Source organism: Zonotrichia leucophrys, chromosome 6, assembly GCF_028769735.1.
Source record: "Zonotrichia leucophrys gambelii isolate GWCS_2022_RI chromosome 6, RI_Zleu_2.0, whole genome shotgun sequence".
In the NCBI taxonomy this organism is placed as follows: Eukaryota; Metazoa; Chordata; class Aves; order Passeriformes; family Passerellidae; genus Zonotrichia; species Zonotrichia leucophrys.
In genome coordinates, this window is record NC_088176.1 from 9,614,067 (window position 1) to 9,631,581 (window position 17,515).

The 17,515-nt window shown below is 50.0% G+C and overlaps 1 protein-coding gene across 1 annotated transcript; it reads right to left on the reverse strand.

Annotated features, from left to right (window-relative positions):
* Positions 1–493: 493 nt before the first annotated feature.
* On the reverse strand, positions 494–4,233 carry ADRA2A (adrenoceptor alpha 2A). Its single transcript, XM_064717188.1, has one exon. It carries the CDS (start codon positions 4,021–4,023, stop codon positions 2,689–2,691), a length of 1,335 nt encoding a protein of 444 aa, XP_064573258.1. The 5' UTR covers positions 4,024–4,233; the 3' UTR covers positions 494–2,688.
* Positions 4,234–17,515: the final 13,282 nt, after the last annotated feature.

Below are 17,515 nucleotides of genomic sequence, written 5' to 3' on the forward strand. Positions count from 1 at the left end.
CCCAGCAGAGATGCTGCCTGGCCCCTACCCCTGTGCCAGGCACCTCCAGCTGCAGCCCTGGGGCACTGGCACAGTGGGGCCCCCAGAGCAGCAGCTCCACACGGGGCTCTGGTCATTTATTTTCTCACCAGAAGCAGTTCCACATTCAGTGGGAGAACGTTCCCCCATCACCTCCTTCAGGGAGGGTCCTGGCAGCACTGGTGGAAGAGCAAGCAAGCTCTGGAAACAAAGGCCCACTCAGGTGGACACTCCTGCATATTTCACAAAATGTTGCCTCCCCGCCTAATTGTTTCTAGTCCCATTTGCAAATTGATTATTAAAAACCTCCCAGTGGCTGCAAGTGCCATGCCAGGCAGGTCTCCACAGCAGCAGTGCCAGGCTGCATTCCCAGGGTGCAAATCACACCCTCAAACCCTTCACTCTTTTCTTTAACAAACACATGAATGCCCTTCCCACATGGGCACAAAGAGGGGAGAGGGGTGGAAATACCCAAGAAATATCAAGGACTCATTTATTATTATGCCACTGCATAATGAACAGAGCCATTGTTCCTACCTGGGCTGACAATCCCTTTCAGACAGCATGAGTGCTTTTCCCAGCGTGTTCTTCAAAACATGGCAAGACCAAAGCTACCAGCAGCTTGGTGAACAGTTCAGAAAATAAAATAAAATACAATACAATAAAACAGCTAACATTATTCAGAGGATTTTCACACTTGATCTGTAAACACTTTTTTATTTAATAAAAATAATCATCCATTATAGCAACTTCTGCTCATGGTTTGGTTTTCTTTTTGTTTTTGTTTTTTTACATTAAAGCACAGTTTATTTGCTTTCCTCACCTCTTGAGGATTCAGTTCTGAAAATGCAAGTGAATGTAAACACTGCTCTCCAAGTCCCAAGATGCATCCAGGGACACTTGGAGTTAATTAGAAAGTCAAAAGAGAGAGCAAAATCAACAAAACACTTCCCAAAAGTAAAAACGTATTTTTAAAGTCTCTTCCTGTGTACCATACAATTCCAGAGAAGGCAAATTCATTTATACATTCAACGTATACAAACTTTGCTTTCTCCAAACCATTTCTGTGACTTGTCAGCATTTGATAAAGCTGTTTTCCCAACATTAAAAGACTTGCAGATTTGTTTATTTATTGTGTTAAATCAAAAGTTTTTCCTATAAATGTTCTCCAGAAATTTATTCATGGCACAAGGATGTTAGATTTGTTCTGTCCATTTTTGTTTTGGATTTATTTTTTTTTTAGCACAAAGAGCTGAAAGCTATTTCAGGAAAGAGTGTAAAAGCAGTATTAACTCTCTCTCCTGCTCCAATCTCACAATATTTACACTTGGATTAAAAAAAAAAAAAAAAAAAAAAAAAGCTTAATTACACTATAAAATAATGGAGAAACTGGAAGTTAAGTTTCCCATTTCAGAGTTTTGCCTTGTATAAGACTGAAAGAGGGATGCTTCCCTATTTCCTAGGAAAGATGAGACTGGCAGGTTAAAAACTGAACTCTTTCTTAATTGAGAAAGATGAATTGCCACTGTGCACAAGCCCCTTCCCCTCTGCAGGAAATCCTGCAGGAGTTAAACCATCACAAATCAGCACAGATGAGATAACATGATATGCAGAGCCCTGCTGTTTGCTTTGAAACGTTACCTATTTACAGTTGAGGTGGAGGAAGCAAGTGAGCATCGAACACATTTCAGTGCTGCAGAGTGGTATAATATCAAACAAGATTAACTCAGGGGAGCTTGGCAGGGTCCCAAGGCTCACGTTGCAAGGGAGGGACAGTCCCTGTTGCCTGGGACATCCCTGCCTGCATGGCAAAGCCACCGCTCCGTCGGGCTCTGCGCTCACGAATAACGAGATGGCAGGTGCCATCTCAGCTGTGTTGTGTCACAGGCAGCACAGAAACTAAACAGAAACAGGTATGACATTAAAAATATAGCAACAAAAATAGCCAGTCTGGTGAGGTCTGTGATCCTAAGCTTATAGCCAAAAAAAAAGAAAAAAAAAACAAAAAAAACAGGAATTTGGGAATTTTGGTAATATTATCAAACTGTCAGGTAGGAGGATGGCTCTAGTTGGTCAGTGGTTTTGAGTGAGGGGCTTTGCAAGGGGTAGGAAAAGAAAGACTTTTAAGGTATCAAAGATAATTAAAGCATTCACAGTTTCAAAGCTGCTTGCCTTACAAAAATTAAGACATTCAAATTCAAGAATACAATACTCTATTTTACAAGAGGGTCAAAATTCATTACATATACAACAGGGGGGGAAAAAAGACACAACAAAATAAAAAAGCCAACACCTCTGGTGTGGCATACTCCCTCTTTGTTGTTCATCTCACAGAGCTGCACGATGTTTGCCTTCAAAGAGTCAAACTAAGCAGTCATGAGAATATCCACTGAGAGGTTCTGGCAAAAGAAAAAAAAAAACTAACAAAATAAACCAAGCGAGTCAAAGGCCATCCTCCCCTGGCAAGTCGAATGCCACAGCTTGGAGCTCCACTTGCCTGCTGCTCCTCACTGCTGCTGCCCACTGCTCCCACAGGCTCATCTCAGGTTTTAAAGGCTTCCTGCTCACCAGCTGAAGGAAGGAAACCATCCCATGCAAGCACAGCCCAAGAGAGACGTTCTTTACACTCCTACAAAGTCTTGGCTAGTCCTGTCGGTAGCAAAGGGTCCTTCAAACACTCCTTTTCCTCTCTATCCTGCAGAGGATCCTTTTGAAAGCCCGTCTGAAGTCATGGTTGAAAATGGTATAGATGACGGGGTTCAAGGAGCTATTGCAGTAACCAAACCAGAAGAAGAACTTGAAGAGGGTGTCGGGCACGGAGCAGCTCTCGCAGACGGCCATCAGCGTGTAGGTGAAGAAGAAGGGGAACCAGCAGATGACAAAGACCCCGATCACCACTGCCAGCACAAAGGTGAAGCGCTTCTCCCGGTTCTGCCTGCCTCTCCAGCGGGACCCTTTGGTGTTCCTCTCCTCCTCTGTCTTCCTGGGCAAACTGTCCCCGGGCTTAATTTGGCTCAGCTTAGTCTTGGTCTTTCCTTTCGATGGTTTCTCTGACTTCTTGCACTGGTTGTTCTCCTGGTGCTCAGAGGAAGAGGTCTCCTCCATGTCTATGCCATTGGCCTCTCCCTCTTGCCCGCCACTGCCTCCTGCTGCCTTCTCCCCGTTGAGCTGTGCCGTGGCTGGCAGGTCCTCCTTGTCAGCCAAGCCATTCTGCTTCTTCTCGGGGCGCTCTGCCCGCTTGTTCGGCGGGACCCTCGTCCTCCTCTTCGCTATCTGGTAGATGCGCATGTAGACCAGGATCATGATGAGGCAGGGGGCAAAGAAGGAGCCGATGCTAGAAGAGATAATGTACCACCTCTCATCGTTGATCTTGCACAATGCCACCCCCTGGTCAGCCTGCTGCCCGCTCTTCTTCTCGATGGAGATGAGTGGTGGGAAGGAGATGACAGCTGAGATGACCCAGACGATGAAGATGATGCACTTGATGCGTCGTGGGGTGCGCTTGAGGTTGTACTCGATGGCTTGTGTGATGGACCAGTACCGGTCCAGGCTGATGGCACAGAGGTGCACAATGGAGGAGGTGCAGAACAGCACATCCAAGGCCAGGTAGATCTCACACCACACTTTACCGAAGTACCAGTAGCCCATCACCTCATTTGCCAGTGAGAAGGGGATGACCAGCGTGGCCACCAGGATGTCAGCTGAGGCTAAGGAGACCAGGAAGAGGTTCTGAGGGGCTTTGAGCGCCCGGCTGGTGAAGACAGCGATGATGACCAGGACGTTGCCAAAGACGGTGAAGAGCATGAGCAAGCTGGCCAGGCTGATGAGAGTGATGGTGGTGTGCAGAGGGTACGGGGCGTCCCAGCCCGGGCCGGCCCCGCTGTCGTTGAAGGTCCCATTAGTGCCGGGAGGGGGGTAGCCCTCCTCCTCCTCCAGCTGCCGCTGGTACTCCATGGAGGAGAAGAAGTGGCCCCTCTCCGTGAACGGGCGCTCCAGGTTAAACATCAACCCCGGCTGCGCGGACACCCCCGCCCTTCGCCCCGGCTCCACCCGCGCCGCGCCCGCTCCGCGCGGCTGCTCCGCTCCTACAGAGCCGCGGGCCGGGGCAAGGCGGCGCGCCGGGGGCCGGGGGGCTGCGGGCGGGCACGGCGCATGCTGGGCGCTGCCCGGGACCCCCGAGCGCGGCGGGGCGGGCCGAGCGGGACCGAGGCTGGAGCTGCAGCCGGCCGCGGCTGCTCTGCCTCGCTCGCCGCCCAAGCAGCTTTATAGCCCCGGATCGGGCCGGGGCTGCCGCGTCAGCCCCACGTGGGGAGCTGCCCCCGGTGCGCGCACACGCACACACAGACACAGGCAGAGACACACATGGACAGGCAGACACACACACACAGCCCGGCTCGCCCACCGCACACCCTGCACCCACACGGACACCGCGTCCCCCGCACACGCCCCTCGCTCCGCGCTCACCGCACCCGCTGGCACCGCCTGTATTTGCACTCCCGCTCGCTCCCCGCACCTCCGCGCACACACCCGCACCCGCTGTCCCGCTGTCCCCATCCCACGGTCTCGCCCAGCCCGGAGAGAGCAGCGGCCCCGCGGAGCGGCCCCCTCTGTCCCCGGGGATGGGCGTGCGAGGGGCGCCTGGAGGCGACAACCGTGCGGCCGCTGCGCGGGCTCCGCGGCCGGCCGGGGGTGCACAAAGCACAAAGCCGGGCTGCGAGGGAGGGGAAAGCTGCCGCTCCGTTCCGCGTGTGCGCCGGGGAACGGACGGGCTCCGCTCCGGTGTGCGGCCGCGCTCGCTGGGAGCCCGAGGGCAGCGCTTTCCGCACGGCCTCGCGAGTCGACCAGGGAGGGCTGGGCTGCTGGCCCCGAGGGCGGGGACCCCCGGGGATGGAGGCACCCGCGGGGATGGGGGGACCGGCGCACCGAGGGACCCGCGGGGATGGAGGGACCCGCGGGGATGGAGGGACCCGCGGGGATGGAGGCACCGGCGCACGGAGGGACCCCCGGGGTGGAGGGACCCCGGGGATGGAGGCACCGGCACACGGAGGGACCTCCGGGATGAAGGCACCGGCGCACGGAGGGACCCCCGGGGATGGAGGCACCGGCGCACGGAGGGACCCCCGGGATGGAGGCACCGGCGCACGGAGGGGCCCCGCGGGGCGGGCGCGGCCCCGGGCAGCGCGGCCGGGCAGTGGCACCTGGCGGCCGCGGCGCCTCACTACACCCGGAGCGGCGGCGCCCGACGGCCGCGGGGAGGACGGGGAGGAGCGGCAGCCGCGGATGGAGCAGCCCCGCACCGAGCCCAGCCCGGCTCAGCCCCGCTGCACGGGCACCCACGGGCGCCCCACGCCAAGCACAGGCTCAGCACACTCGCTCCTGGCAGTCCCCCAGGGGCCGCAGGCCTGGGCGGGCAGCTGCCCCACACCTGGAAAGCCTCCCCGATAGCACCGGGGCTGCAGCAGCAGCATGGAAGCTCTGTAACAGCAAAGGAGCAATAGTGGTGCTCCAGGAATCCCACCCAGCAGGTACAGATCACTCACCTGCAGAGCACACGGCCTCCAGCCCCGATCCCTCGCTCACTGCCTCTTTTCTCTCTTTTCAGATGGTTCTAGTGATGCCTACTTGGTGCTCCAGATTCAGGCTGCTCTCAATCGCTGTGCTGAATGCTCAGACCGATGAACCGATTTCCTCTGCAAGAGAAAAAGCCTTCAGGGAGGAAAGCCTGTCATCTTTGTCCCTGTGCCACACACCGTGTTATAAGCCAGGCCCAGGAGCAGTGACGCCCAAGAGAGGGAACAGGAATGGGAGAGACGGGGTCTGGGAGCCAGAGAACACAGCCTCTGGGACTGGCACAGGGCTGAGTGAGGGAAAAGAGGGGGAATCCCATTGCCTGAGCAAGTGAGTGCAGGGCCCACTGCACTGGTGTGTCTGGGAAAAGGGCAAAATGCAGAGAGTAACTTAAAACCTGTAAACTGAACACGAGGACTGGCAGTCCCACAAAAAAAGATCTCTGTCTGAGAGTAAAAATTACATACAACCACAGATTTCACTGCAAGGATGAGAGGTCTAAGTCACCTAAGTCAATGGCAAGGCCAGGTGAGAGGTCAAGGATGTGCTGGACTTTGCAAACACCTCCCTTCTTCTGCTGCTTGCAGGGGACTGCTGTGCTCTGCAGGTGCCTTGCTCTGCCTGGCAGAGGGTCTTCCTCTGATAAAGAGTCTTCATCACTCTTGGCAGAAGCCTCCTTGGTCACTGTTTGGGTGGAAGGACCCAGACAAGGAAGGGTGCAGGCTGTGCCCTGCCTGCATGATCACCCTCTTGTGTGATCAGTTTGATCCCAGTTCCAGCAGTTCACCTTCACTAAGGCCACCAGGGACTGTCTGAGATGCTTTGCTCCCACCTGGGATGGTGCCTTCCCCCATGCTCTCTGCATTTCCCAACACAGACAGACTGCCAATTTAAATGACAAAGCATGGCCAGCTGCCTTGATTTTCTGTCTCCTTTTGTAGCTAGACACCCTCAGTCTGCCTGAAGCTAAACACAGCCAACAACTGTTGCTCCTGAACCACTGCATGGCAAAAGCAGCTTTGATCAGTTCAGTTTGCTGGGACAAAGAGCTCGAGGGGAACATGAGGCCAAAGGCCTGAAGAAAAGGGTTTGTCCCAGAAACACCACTAGAAAGAGAACTCTCTGCAAGTGGGGAACAGCTGGGATGGCATTGTGTTCATCTCAGAGAGGGAGAAAACCTGCCTCATCAAAGGCACTTTCCTCTCATTGCCACCATTGTTGTGCGTGTGACATCTCTGTGACTTTATTGACACCAGAAGTGCCCAGCACTGTCTGCAAAGTGACTCAGTAATGCTGTCTCCCCTTGATTTTCTCTGCAGGTTATCTCATGGCTCCGCCCAAGCGTTGAGATGAAGGGTGGTCAGAAATTGCAAGGGCTGGCAAGTACCCTGAAGATCTCACATGACAACCCATGGCACACCTTGTCCTACAGGACATCTGTCTTTACAGGTCTATACCATGCTCGATGACAATTTGTAATATTCATAAAGCCTTAACTCCCACAGCCCTGGGATTAGGCAAGAAACTTGAATTGTTAGCCCCTGGAACACTGTAGAGAAAAGTTCCACGGGGACAAAGAACAGCTAGCAAAGAACATTTTTATATCAATTCCCTGATGTTTGCATCCAGATGCTCAATTTTTGCACGCGTGCTGCTGACAGCGTTAATATGAGTAATAAGACTCTGCAGATCAAACTCAGCCGACAAGTGCCTGACAAGACAGCCCAGAAAAAACAGCCTGTTCTCTGCAGCATCCCACACCAAAGACCTGCAGGAGCCTGCCCTTTCCTCAGAAAGCAGCCTGGCTTCTCAGCAGAACCCCACGAGGAACGGGGCTCACAAGACAAGGGGGGACAGGCTGGGTGCACACTAATGAGTGAGGCTGAAGAGAGACCCATCCCAGCCTGGTGCACACTAATGAGTGAGGCTGAAGGCTGTCAAGCCTCCTGTGTTGGCTCTCCCTCCTCCCCTCCATCCCGGGAGGGAGCAGTGCCCTTTCCGAGGCCAAGTTCGCATTCAGCACTCGTGCCTCCAGCGCGGCCCCCGCAAACAAACTGACCTTTCCAGCTGGTTTCAGGTCATTAATTAGGCATGCTGCCTCGATGTTTATGCATCTCTTCCACTCCTCGACTCCAGCATCACTTCCAGCATTGTCTCCATTGCGGGGAACTGGGACCATTCTCCCCTGTTGCCTCTCGGGGAGAAGGAGCTGAGAAACGTTCATGCTGTCTGGGAGCTGCTCACGGCACGAAGCAATCCACATATGGAGAGAGAATCTCTGGGAAAGATCGCTATGGTAATAAGCTGCAAAATGTGTGTTTTGAGCAAGCAGCCCCAGGAATTGTTTATTTCCAGAAAAGCAGTGAGATTCTGGCAAGGGAAAGTTTAAAAAATACCAGTGAAGGACCGAGACTTGCTTTTTAGACAGTCTGGTTCAGGCTAGAGAAACTGGACAAACATAAAACTATGTCAAGGCATGGCAGACTCCTGGGGGGACGACATGAAAGGGGCAACCACTGGAACATGGTGCAGAAATTATTGCTCAGCAGAAGCTTTCAAGAGCAACTTGACACAAGCATAAAAGAGGGAAGCATTGTAGCTGTGGGTGCTGTGCACCAGAGGTAAACAGCAGTCACAGTTTGCTTTGCATGAGGTTTGTGATTTGCACTGATCTCAATATTTGCATATCCATGGCAGGAAGCCTTTGTTGTAGCTGTGTATTTTGATCATGCTGCTGGGCTTATCTGAATGTATCAAAGCAGGGTGTCTTTCAGGAGGATTTGCCTTACTAACTGTTCAGTTACCCTTGGGAGTAAGGCACTGAAATCCCATGGCTCATGACCCTCTGTGGACTAATGACTGAGTAGCCCTTCACAGCAGCTCCAATTTGCTCAGTTTTCCTGCAGGTCCAGGACAAGCCAGCAAAGAGGCACCTAACTCACACAAAAATATTGTTTTCCCTTTTACTGTGTTAACCCCAGGAGGAAAAACAGCATAGGAGCTATCAGGGAAGAGGCACAGACATTCTGCAGGCAAACCTGGCTTTGCCACTGCAAAGTAATACAGCAACCACACCATCCATTTCTAGGCAGATGTTTCAAATGTTGTGATTCCTATTTTCCTTCTATTTCTAAATTAAATTCAAAGACTGTCTAGTGGGGCCACCCCTCCAGCTGCTTTGAGACCCCAGGCACATTTCTTCCCACACACATTCAGACCCACAACCCTTCCATTCCCCACCCCTGCTGCACATGAGAGTTTGGGGTTTACTCTTTCCACAGATCTCACAGCAATAGCCCCTGAAGAGCCAGGCATGTTTTTCAACAGAGTTTTTCTGAACTCAGCTGCTGGATGTACTTTTCCAAGTCATTTGAATAAATCAGTAGGAATTGGATACAGCAGCAGTGGTCTGTGCAAGCACCTAATCCCCCTGCGAGCAGGGATGCTGCCATGGTATCAGATGTTCAGAGGGGAAGGAAAGGAGACACACTGAATATTACCTACAGTGGCAGTTCTTTACTGCCCACATCTGCAGACAGCTGGCTCAAAACAGCACAAGATGGATGCTGCATGACCACCTGCTCCTCAGGTGGTTTTTTTACAAACAACTTGAAAGCTCTGCTTGCCTTTCCTCTGCTGTTCTGGTTGCCTGCCCTGTTCAGCAGGCTTTTAACTACCAGATTTGATTGCACAGCCCTAAATCAACAGCCAAGAGAAACATTTCCATGCTACAGATTATAGCATGGCAGAGTCAGGGGTGAGGCTGACATGGGGATTGTGCTCATGCAAGCCTCTGGTTTATTTGTTCAGTATTTTCCCTCTTGCTTCTGCCTGGTGTCACGGTGGCCTCTGGAACATAAAAGGCTCATTTCAGCCCTGCAGGAGGAGTGCTGCACAAGAAACCTCCCTGGCTGGCTGTGTGTAACTGGCTTGTGTCCCTCAGGCACTTCAATGCTTGTGGGAGAAGGGAGAGGGAAATGTGCTTTTTCTCTCTGCAACACCCACAAATACACACACACACACACACACCTCTGTGCCAAGCATAAGGTGGGTGTGTTTTTATGAAGTGTTGTTTTCTTTATTCAGTTCCCTGTTTGGGACTTTTCCTTCCTCACTGCATTCTGCAACATGGCCAGAACTAAACACCAGGGGGTCATCCCTCAGTGCTGGGGAGCAGCTCCATTCCCCTCCCCAGGCTTCCCAGAGTGCCAGCTCACAAGACAGATCCCACTGAAATGAGCCAAGAACTGTGGAAACAGTAAAAAATAAACCAAACGCCTATGGACCATTCCTAACATACTACAGAGGCCTTCCATACTGCTCCCTGTCTCGCTCAGGGGACTGAGTCATTGCCTCTCCTAAAACCCTGAACCAGACTATAGTGGGCTTTTCCAGACCTAAGGACCACATAGCCAAAACACAGTGAAAACACAGCCAAATCCTTCCAGCCCTGGCCAGACCTAGGGTAGGTGACACTCCCCAGTCTCTGGCCTCACTTCTGCCTGGAGGCTGCCCACACACAGCCTTGCTCCTGTGGGCATTCCCTGATCTGCTCCCATGCAAATACTCCCCTCAGCAGCAATGCCCAGCAAGAAATAACCAAGCCAGAAGCACTGCCACACTCCTGGAACCAGAGCAAGCAGGTCAGTGTTCCAGCCAGTCACAAAGGAAATGGCTCTCCAAGCCTGCACTGCAACAGCTCACCCTGAGAGGTGGTGATTGCCCCATTGCTAAAAGTGTTCATGGCCAGGTTGGTTGGGGCACTGAGCAACCTGATCTAGTTGGAGTTGGATTGGATTAGATGACCTTTAAAATACCTTCCGACCCATACTATTCTATGATTCTATGAAAAGCAGGTGATCCTGGGCGTGCAGAGTGGCACCCAGGTCAGTATTCAGAGAGCAGAAATGTTGGGCACCTTACAACCTTCCCTGAATGAAAGCAATAAAGTTTCTGCATCTCAACAAGCTGCCCTTCATGAGCAGAGTCAGCCTGTGTTTAAGACGAAATTGAGACCGCATCCCTTCAAAGCATTTAATTTCCCGGCGGGGAGATGCTGGCATTCAGTTACTCAGCTGAGGAGTAACTCATTCCTTCAAGTTCCACTCCCCAGTGCCCAAATGTGTGCATCTGCCCTTTCCCTCCCCGTTCTCCATGATCTACTTTGCTGCCTCTGGGGCAGGGGCTGCCATCACCAGCATTTGTTCAATCCCTTTTGCGAAGGCAGGAGAGCCCCAGGTGAGCTGTAACTCTCTGGTCCATCACCCATCCCCAAACTCCTCTGCACAGCCAGAGCAATGCTTCCAGTGAAGCAAACAGCTCTGAAAAGAGATGGCACAACAGAGAGCAGCCATGCAGGGATTGCAATTCCCACCTGCCAAGGTGTGGGTCTCACAGCAGGTTCAGGTCCTCGTGGGAAAGGGGAAGCAGATCACACACCCTCTTCAAAAGCCAGACCACAGTAAATTGCTACAGCAGGAGACAGCTTTCTGTACGTCCCTGTGTCAGGCAGCTTTGCCATCTGTGCCTAACACAGCTTGCCCTGCCTACATCACTGCAGGGTGGCAGCACTGGAGTTAAAAAGATCAAAGAGTCAGGGTGGCAGCAGCAGTTCTTGAAGGCTGAACTGTATAAGACATCCAGGGAATAATTGCCTGAAATTGCTGGGTTCCCAGAAAGCAGAGCACGTCAGCGTGGTTCCACAGGGAGGGAGGCCAACAGGGAACACAGAGAGACTTCCCAAGCTTTCCCTCACTCCTTACCTCACCATCTAGTGGCAAAAGCAAATAACACTGAGGAGCCATCCAGGAACTGCAGCAGCTCTGGAAGGAGAGTGTGCTTAGATCAGCTGCCTCAGCTGGGGACACAGAGGGGGACACAGGCAGCACGCAGAGCCCTGCAAGTGCCCCAGCCCTAAATCACTGTCCTGCACTAACACTGCTCTGCACTCCCCTCCCAGATGGATCCCTGCCCACCCCGTGCCTCTGTGTCCCCACTGTCCCCATGCTGGCTGTAGCCACAGGCTCCTGTAAGTTCTCCCACGGGCAGCAGTTCTTCCACCCCTCCTCAGAAGGGCCCCAGCTCCCAAGGGGACAGAAGGCACAGACAGCAGGGCAAACCCAGCTCTCCTGGCAATCAGGCTGAGCCAAGCCCCCAGGAAAAGACGTCATGGTGACCAGAGCCCTTCCAAGGTGAGACTTTTCCTTCCCCACCTCAGCTGAGTTATTAACCAGAGGTGCAGCAAGAAGGGGAAAAAAGGTGGAAAGGGACACATACCTCCAAGGAAAAACCTTCACTGTGGCTCAGCTGGGTGTTACAAGTACCTGGGGTGCTGGCAAGAGCTTGCCTTCATCAGCTTTGCAGAGCTGCTTTCTCCCTGTGCTGCCCCTTTGCCATCAGGCCATGCCAAAGGGCAGAGCTCCACCAAGGCCAGGCCTCCTTTCCACATCCCAGCCACAATCCAGCCACTTGGCATGGCAGGAGTGCTTGCACACAATCTGCTCCAGGAGAGGGCACCTGCCTGCAGGGAGACTACCCAGAATGGGGAGGTCACAGCAGGTTCAGCCCCCAGAGCAGAGCCAGGTGCTGCCCCACATTTGAACTCCAGTTGGTCCATGGTCCCACACCTTCCTGGCCTGTGTGGTGACAGCCAGGTGAGCCAAAACCAGAGCAGAACAATCTTCATCTGGTGGGCAGAGGACAAAGGGTTCTTCTCTCCAGGGCCAGTTTCCATCCTCACAGTGATCTGCAGATCGTGCATCCATCATCATTACTGTGCTCATTCCCACACTGCCTACAAGACAATTACCCCATGCAGATTGCACAGGGATGCTGGAGATTGCAAGGCACAATCACAGGGATATTGCAGATTGCAAGGCACAGTCACAGGAATATTGCATAGGGATATTACAGATAGCAAGGTACAACTTGTTTTTTCCCTGAGAGGCTCAAATTAAGTCTAAACACCAGCTTTTGATGTATTTGCTTATTCAGCACTGTCAGTTGCTTTTCAGCAATACAAACTGGCTCTCTCCCCAGGAAACATTTATCCTATCTGGGAATCAAGGGTGGTAATGTGTAATTAGGACAAAGCACTTAGAGAAAGCAGGCTGAGTCTGCTATATCTCCTCTTGCACTTTTTCAACTCAGATTTTCCTTTTCCCTGGAAGCATCTTAGGAACCAAGGGAAATTCCTGCCATACAAAATTCAAGAGCAAAATAATCCATGTCATTCCCTGAAGTGTAACAGAAAACCGAGCACATGTCAGTAAGCATTAATCTCTGCTGCTGCAAACTCTTCCTTTTTTTTTTCCTGAGAACTCATTTTCAACCCTGAACAGAACAATGCCAGATTCTTCTGCCACAACTTTGTCTTTGCACTCTGATGAAGGATCCAGGAGGTCAGTGCTCCCGTCAACACAGATGCCATCCCCATTTTCACAAGGCTTGATGTCTTTAACACCCTCTGCCATCCAAGAAAACCTGATGAGAGCCATAATAGAGGGAAGGGAAAGGAGCAACCTCTGCTCCTTCATGTATATTCGGCTGTTCAGCTTGTCAGAGCCAGTGAAACACAAGGGCAGGAGGAGCAAGAGGCAAAGCAATCCATGAGAAACACTGGAGCTCCCCAGACAGGGAGCACTGAACCCACCCTGAACTCTTTCTTTCTACTTGCTGAGACCAAGCCGTTTGCAGGGCAGCAAGCACAAAGTGGAAATTGCCATACAGCATCCAAGCACTTCCAGAGGCATAGTACCAGTGCCCTCAGACAGGCACAGAAAAACAGCACAACTGAAATCTCAGCACCCTTTCATTCTAGCTAGGCTAAAAATATTCCCCAAATCTTCGGAAAGGCAGCTCACTGCTAATGCACCTGGCTTTAGCTGACAGCACCTCAAAACCACTTTGTTGAGGATCCCTTCTGATCCACCCACCCAGGCACCAGGCTCACATCCTTCCCTGTGTCCCTGTGCACTGGGACACCTGACAGGCCAGCAAAGTCCTCTGGAGCTGAAGTCACTGAAGATCACCATTGATTCCTCACTACAATCCAATTTCCAATTTTAAGCAGAGCAAAAGAAAAATGGTAAAAAGCAATTGTGGCAACTTCAACAAATATCTTTTAAAAATGTAAATTTTTAAACGTTTCTGGGGAATTACATGTCTGTATGAAATGAGAATGTCATTTTCTTATTAATACTTGACTAACAATTTAACTGTGGGAGCATGTGGGTTTTCCTAAAGCAGAAGTGATGAATATTATTAAGCACTACACATATTTCAGAACTCTTTACTGGACTGTTAAGCATTTTGGATCACTTCAAAAATTAAACCATCCATCCTCATTCCTAAATGGTTTGGAGCACAGATTGGCCACAGAATTGCCATTTAATCAAAATTCATTCCTTTCTGAGTCTTGACATGTACCCCAAGCCAAATCTTTTATCTGGCAAGTACTCAGACATCAATCCCTTTACAGGGACTCTGAGACACAATAGAAAAACCTGGCTGTGTCCAAGGAGCCAGCAGAGAAGCTGTACAGCAATTCACAGCTGTGTTGTGTGCAGCTGCTCCATCTTTTTTATTTTCCTCTCCCAGCCATCTGTTCCCAACTCCTGTTTTTCTCTTGGTGTTTCCATTCTGCAATAGAACTGGAGAAAAGGGGCTCATAACCAATACAAAGCAAGCTCAGAAGAATTGGCTGCACCAACAGGTTCATAGGGCAGAAGTCATCACTGGTCCTACACAACCTCTTTGCTCTCCCTGCCTTCCTCAATTTACTTCAGCTCAGGACAGGGTGGCAGGCATGGGGGTGAGATACCTGGCTGCTGACCAAAGAGGGAAATCTGAAGTAAGAGTTGGCAGGCAAGAGCACAAGTGGAGAGGCTGAGATCAGAGCTGGTAGGAGTTGAAGAGTTCACAGGGGAGAAAAGAAGCAATGCTAGAGAAGCCCCTCCTTCTCATGGGGGATTCTGCTACTTCCAGATATAGTTCTATTATAAAGTGACATCAGCCCTCCCCAGCTTTCTAAAGCTTCTTCAGAAAAGCAGTGGCCTGGCCTCAGGACCATCCATCTGGTGGAGCCACAGACCCAAGAATCTTGGCTGGGCTCCCCTGCCTGCCTGGCTGTGCCTGGAGCTGCAGCCTGGGCTACCAAAGCATCCATCAGGAGAGGCTGGCAGGTACCACCCACTCTCCACTTGGCTCAATTTGCTTTTAGGGAATTGCCTCCAGTGCCTTTCAGGCTTTCCAGGCAAACTTCTGACTCCCTGGAACTCTCTCCTGGTTCCCCACATCAGAACCACGTGGCACTGTCAGATGCAGCTTTTTGGGAGGCTGGAAATGCCTGGCAGGCCTAAAAAGAAGTGCTTGACTTGGAGATGATTAAAAAGCCCGAAATCAGAGCTGTCTCACTGACCAGAAGCTCCATACCTAGTTAAATTTCTTGCCCACTGCTGCTCTGGCAAGGATAGATAATTCTAAGTTAGTTATAACTTCTCACTCAGTTAACATTACTTGGCAAGGACTAAAAAAGATGAAAGGCTTCCAAAAACCTTGGGTCATACAGAGAGAAGAGTTTTACTGCACTGTCTTTACCATGGCTGTTTTCAAACATCTTAAGATTTTCAAAGAAAAAAATGTATTTCCATTAAAACTGACCACATGAAGTTTGGAAATCACTTCAGGCAGTACAGCTGTAATAATGCAGGACAAAATGCAAAGCAGAAACTACTAGGCCAAGCAAAGCCAAGCACCAAACTACAGCAAATTATGGATTCATTATGAGTCTTAACAAAAAAAAAAAATACTAATAGAAAGGAAAAGGAGGGTGTTGTGGGAAGAGCCTTTAAAAGGGAACACTTGTCTGCAATTTTGCAGATAGCATCTTACTTGGAGGCAGTGGGGTAGATTGATCTCTAAAGACTCTTAAAAGGTTTTGCAGCAGAAAAAAATAGTTGCAAGGCACATAGATCATTAACCATGCAGCCCAGGCTGCCAGCTGCTCACTCAGAAACTCCAGATGGCTCCTCCTCTAAAACATCATCATTTGATCTTGGTAATCAAATTATCTCCCACTCTTACAATCTGAAGTGAGGCAAGGGTTGAACGAAGAGATGATGTATTTTATTTGACTGAGATGGATTGTGAAAATGAAACAAATTAGCTTTCAAGGCACTCAGCCTGTGCCAGTTGTATCAAAGCTAACCATCTCCAGCCCTCTAACACTTCTTTTTCTACCATGGCCATCAGAAAGAGTTCACAGCACCAGCTATGCTCTACAGAGCTACCCAGTATTCAGATTTTATGCAGTATTTGTACACAGTGGGTATCTAAAATGCTCAGCTCCCAGCAGTGGAGAGCAGGAGCTGTCAATGGAGAGCAGTGCTGGGACACTGGGTATCCTGAAGCACTTGGGCTGGATTAATGGCACAAACATGTCATCTGTTTGTCTCACCAGAGACACACAAGACATCTGCATATTGCTGAGGCCTTTTGTACAGCCTTAAGGACATGGGGTGGCAGAAACAAAACACATTCTTCACTTTTCACTCAGTCAGAGCCACATAGCATGGTTCTTGAGGCCAGGCTCATCTAGGGGTGCTCACTTCAACCATCTGAACGAAAAGCAGTCACAAGCAAAAAGTTCCCCCCAGTCCAGGTGGCTGCCAAGCTCTGGCTGACACCAATTGTTGCCAGGATGCTCCCTGTCATGGAAGGGTCAGGGAAGATTCCTTTTCTTCTCTCTTTTTTAACTATGTGAATTTCTTATGTAGCTTTCTACAAAGACTTAAGGAAGAAAACAAAACCCAACCAGTAAAGTCTCTTTCAAAAAAAAAAAAAAAAAAAAAAAGCAATATCAGAAATTTCCCAGTATTTTCAGAAAATGTTGTGCTTTGACAGTTTAAAAAGGTCAACTGAAATATTCAAAAGCCACATCTTCCAAAACAATGAACTCTTACTAGCATGAAGGTAGTATTTACATCCTGGCATTATTTAAATCAGCACATGATGAAAAAATTCATATTAATTCTGGTTTTTATACCTAGTTGCAAGAGATGATAGAAGACAGTTACAGCTAATCAGAGGAAACAATTAATTACAGTAAAGGGTGGCCTGCATCTGAAGTATAAATCCTAACCTGATCCTTGCCTAGTGGGATTATTCCTCACCAAAGCTTAGTAGTAAACTTTGTATTACAGCCACTCAACTTTAATTTTCATAACAGAACTGTACTTTTATTTCACAGAAGAAGTACACAAAGAACAAAAGAGGTTGCTAAAGGCTATGAACCAGGAAAAAGACTCAGAGCTGGGACTAGAAAACCACAGAGAAAGGCAGCAGAAATTATCAGAGAATAGAAGAGGTTTAGTTTGAAGAGAAGTTAAAAAACTAGAACTCCATGACTTGGAGAAAAAATGCTGCCATTTATAAAAATAAACTGTCTTGGTTTGTCTTTGGCAACCTAAGATATAAACCCAAAACCTTCTAGAGTGGTAAAAAGCAGATGAACAGGAAAAAAACTGTTCATAAATTTCTAGTTCTACAAGAACTAGGAGTTACCAAATGAAATAAGGTGGCATGGTTCAAAACAAACAAAAGGAAGCACTTTTTCACCCAGCACATAATTATATTGTAGAATTATTAGACACAGGATGTTGCAGAGGCCAGAAATACACAGAGATGTAAAATTAAAAAAAAAAAAAAAAGAAAAAGGAAAAGGAAAAATAAAGTTTCTTCTGCAAATTTGCTTTATCTATCAAGGCTGCTAAATGCAGTGATGCAGTTTCCTTTCTCCAGCCCTTCCAGCAGTGGCTGGTGAGCTCTGAGCAGTGCAGCAGAGGAGCTGCACATCCTGATGTGCACATCTGCACAGCCCTGTCAGACGGGGGGCAGCTGGTCCAACAGCACAGCACACGAGTGCCAGCTG

Excerpts from the sequence above, each read along its gene's own strand:
- ADRA2A (XM_064717188.1), bottom strand. The coding sequence starts at position 4,023 with ATGTTTAACCTGGAGCGCCCGTTCACGGAGAGGGGCCACTTCTTCTCC.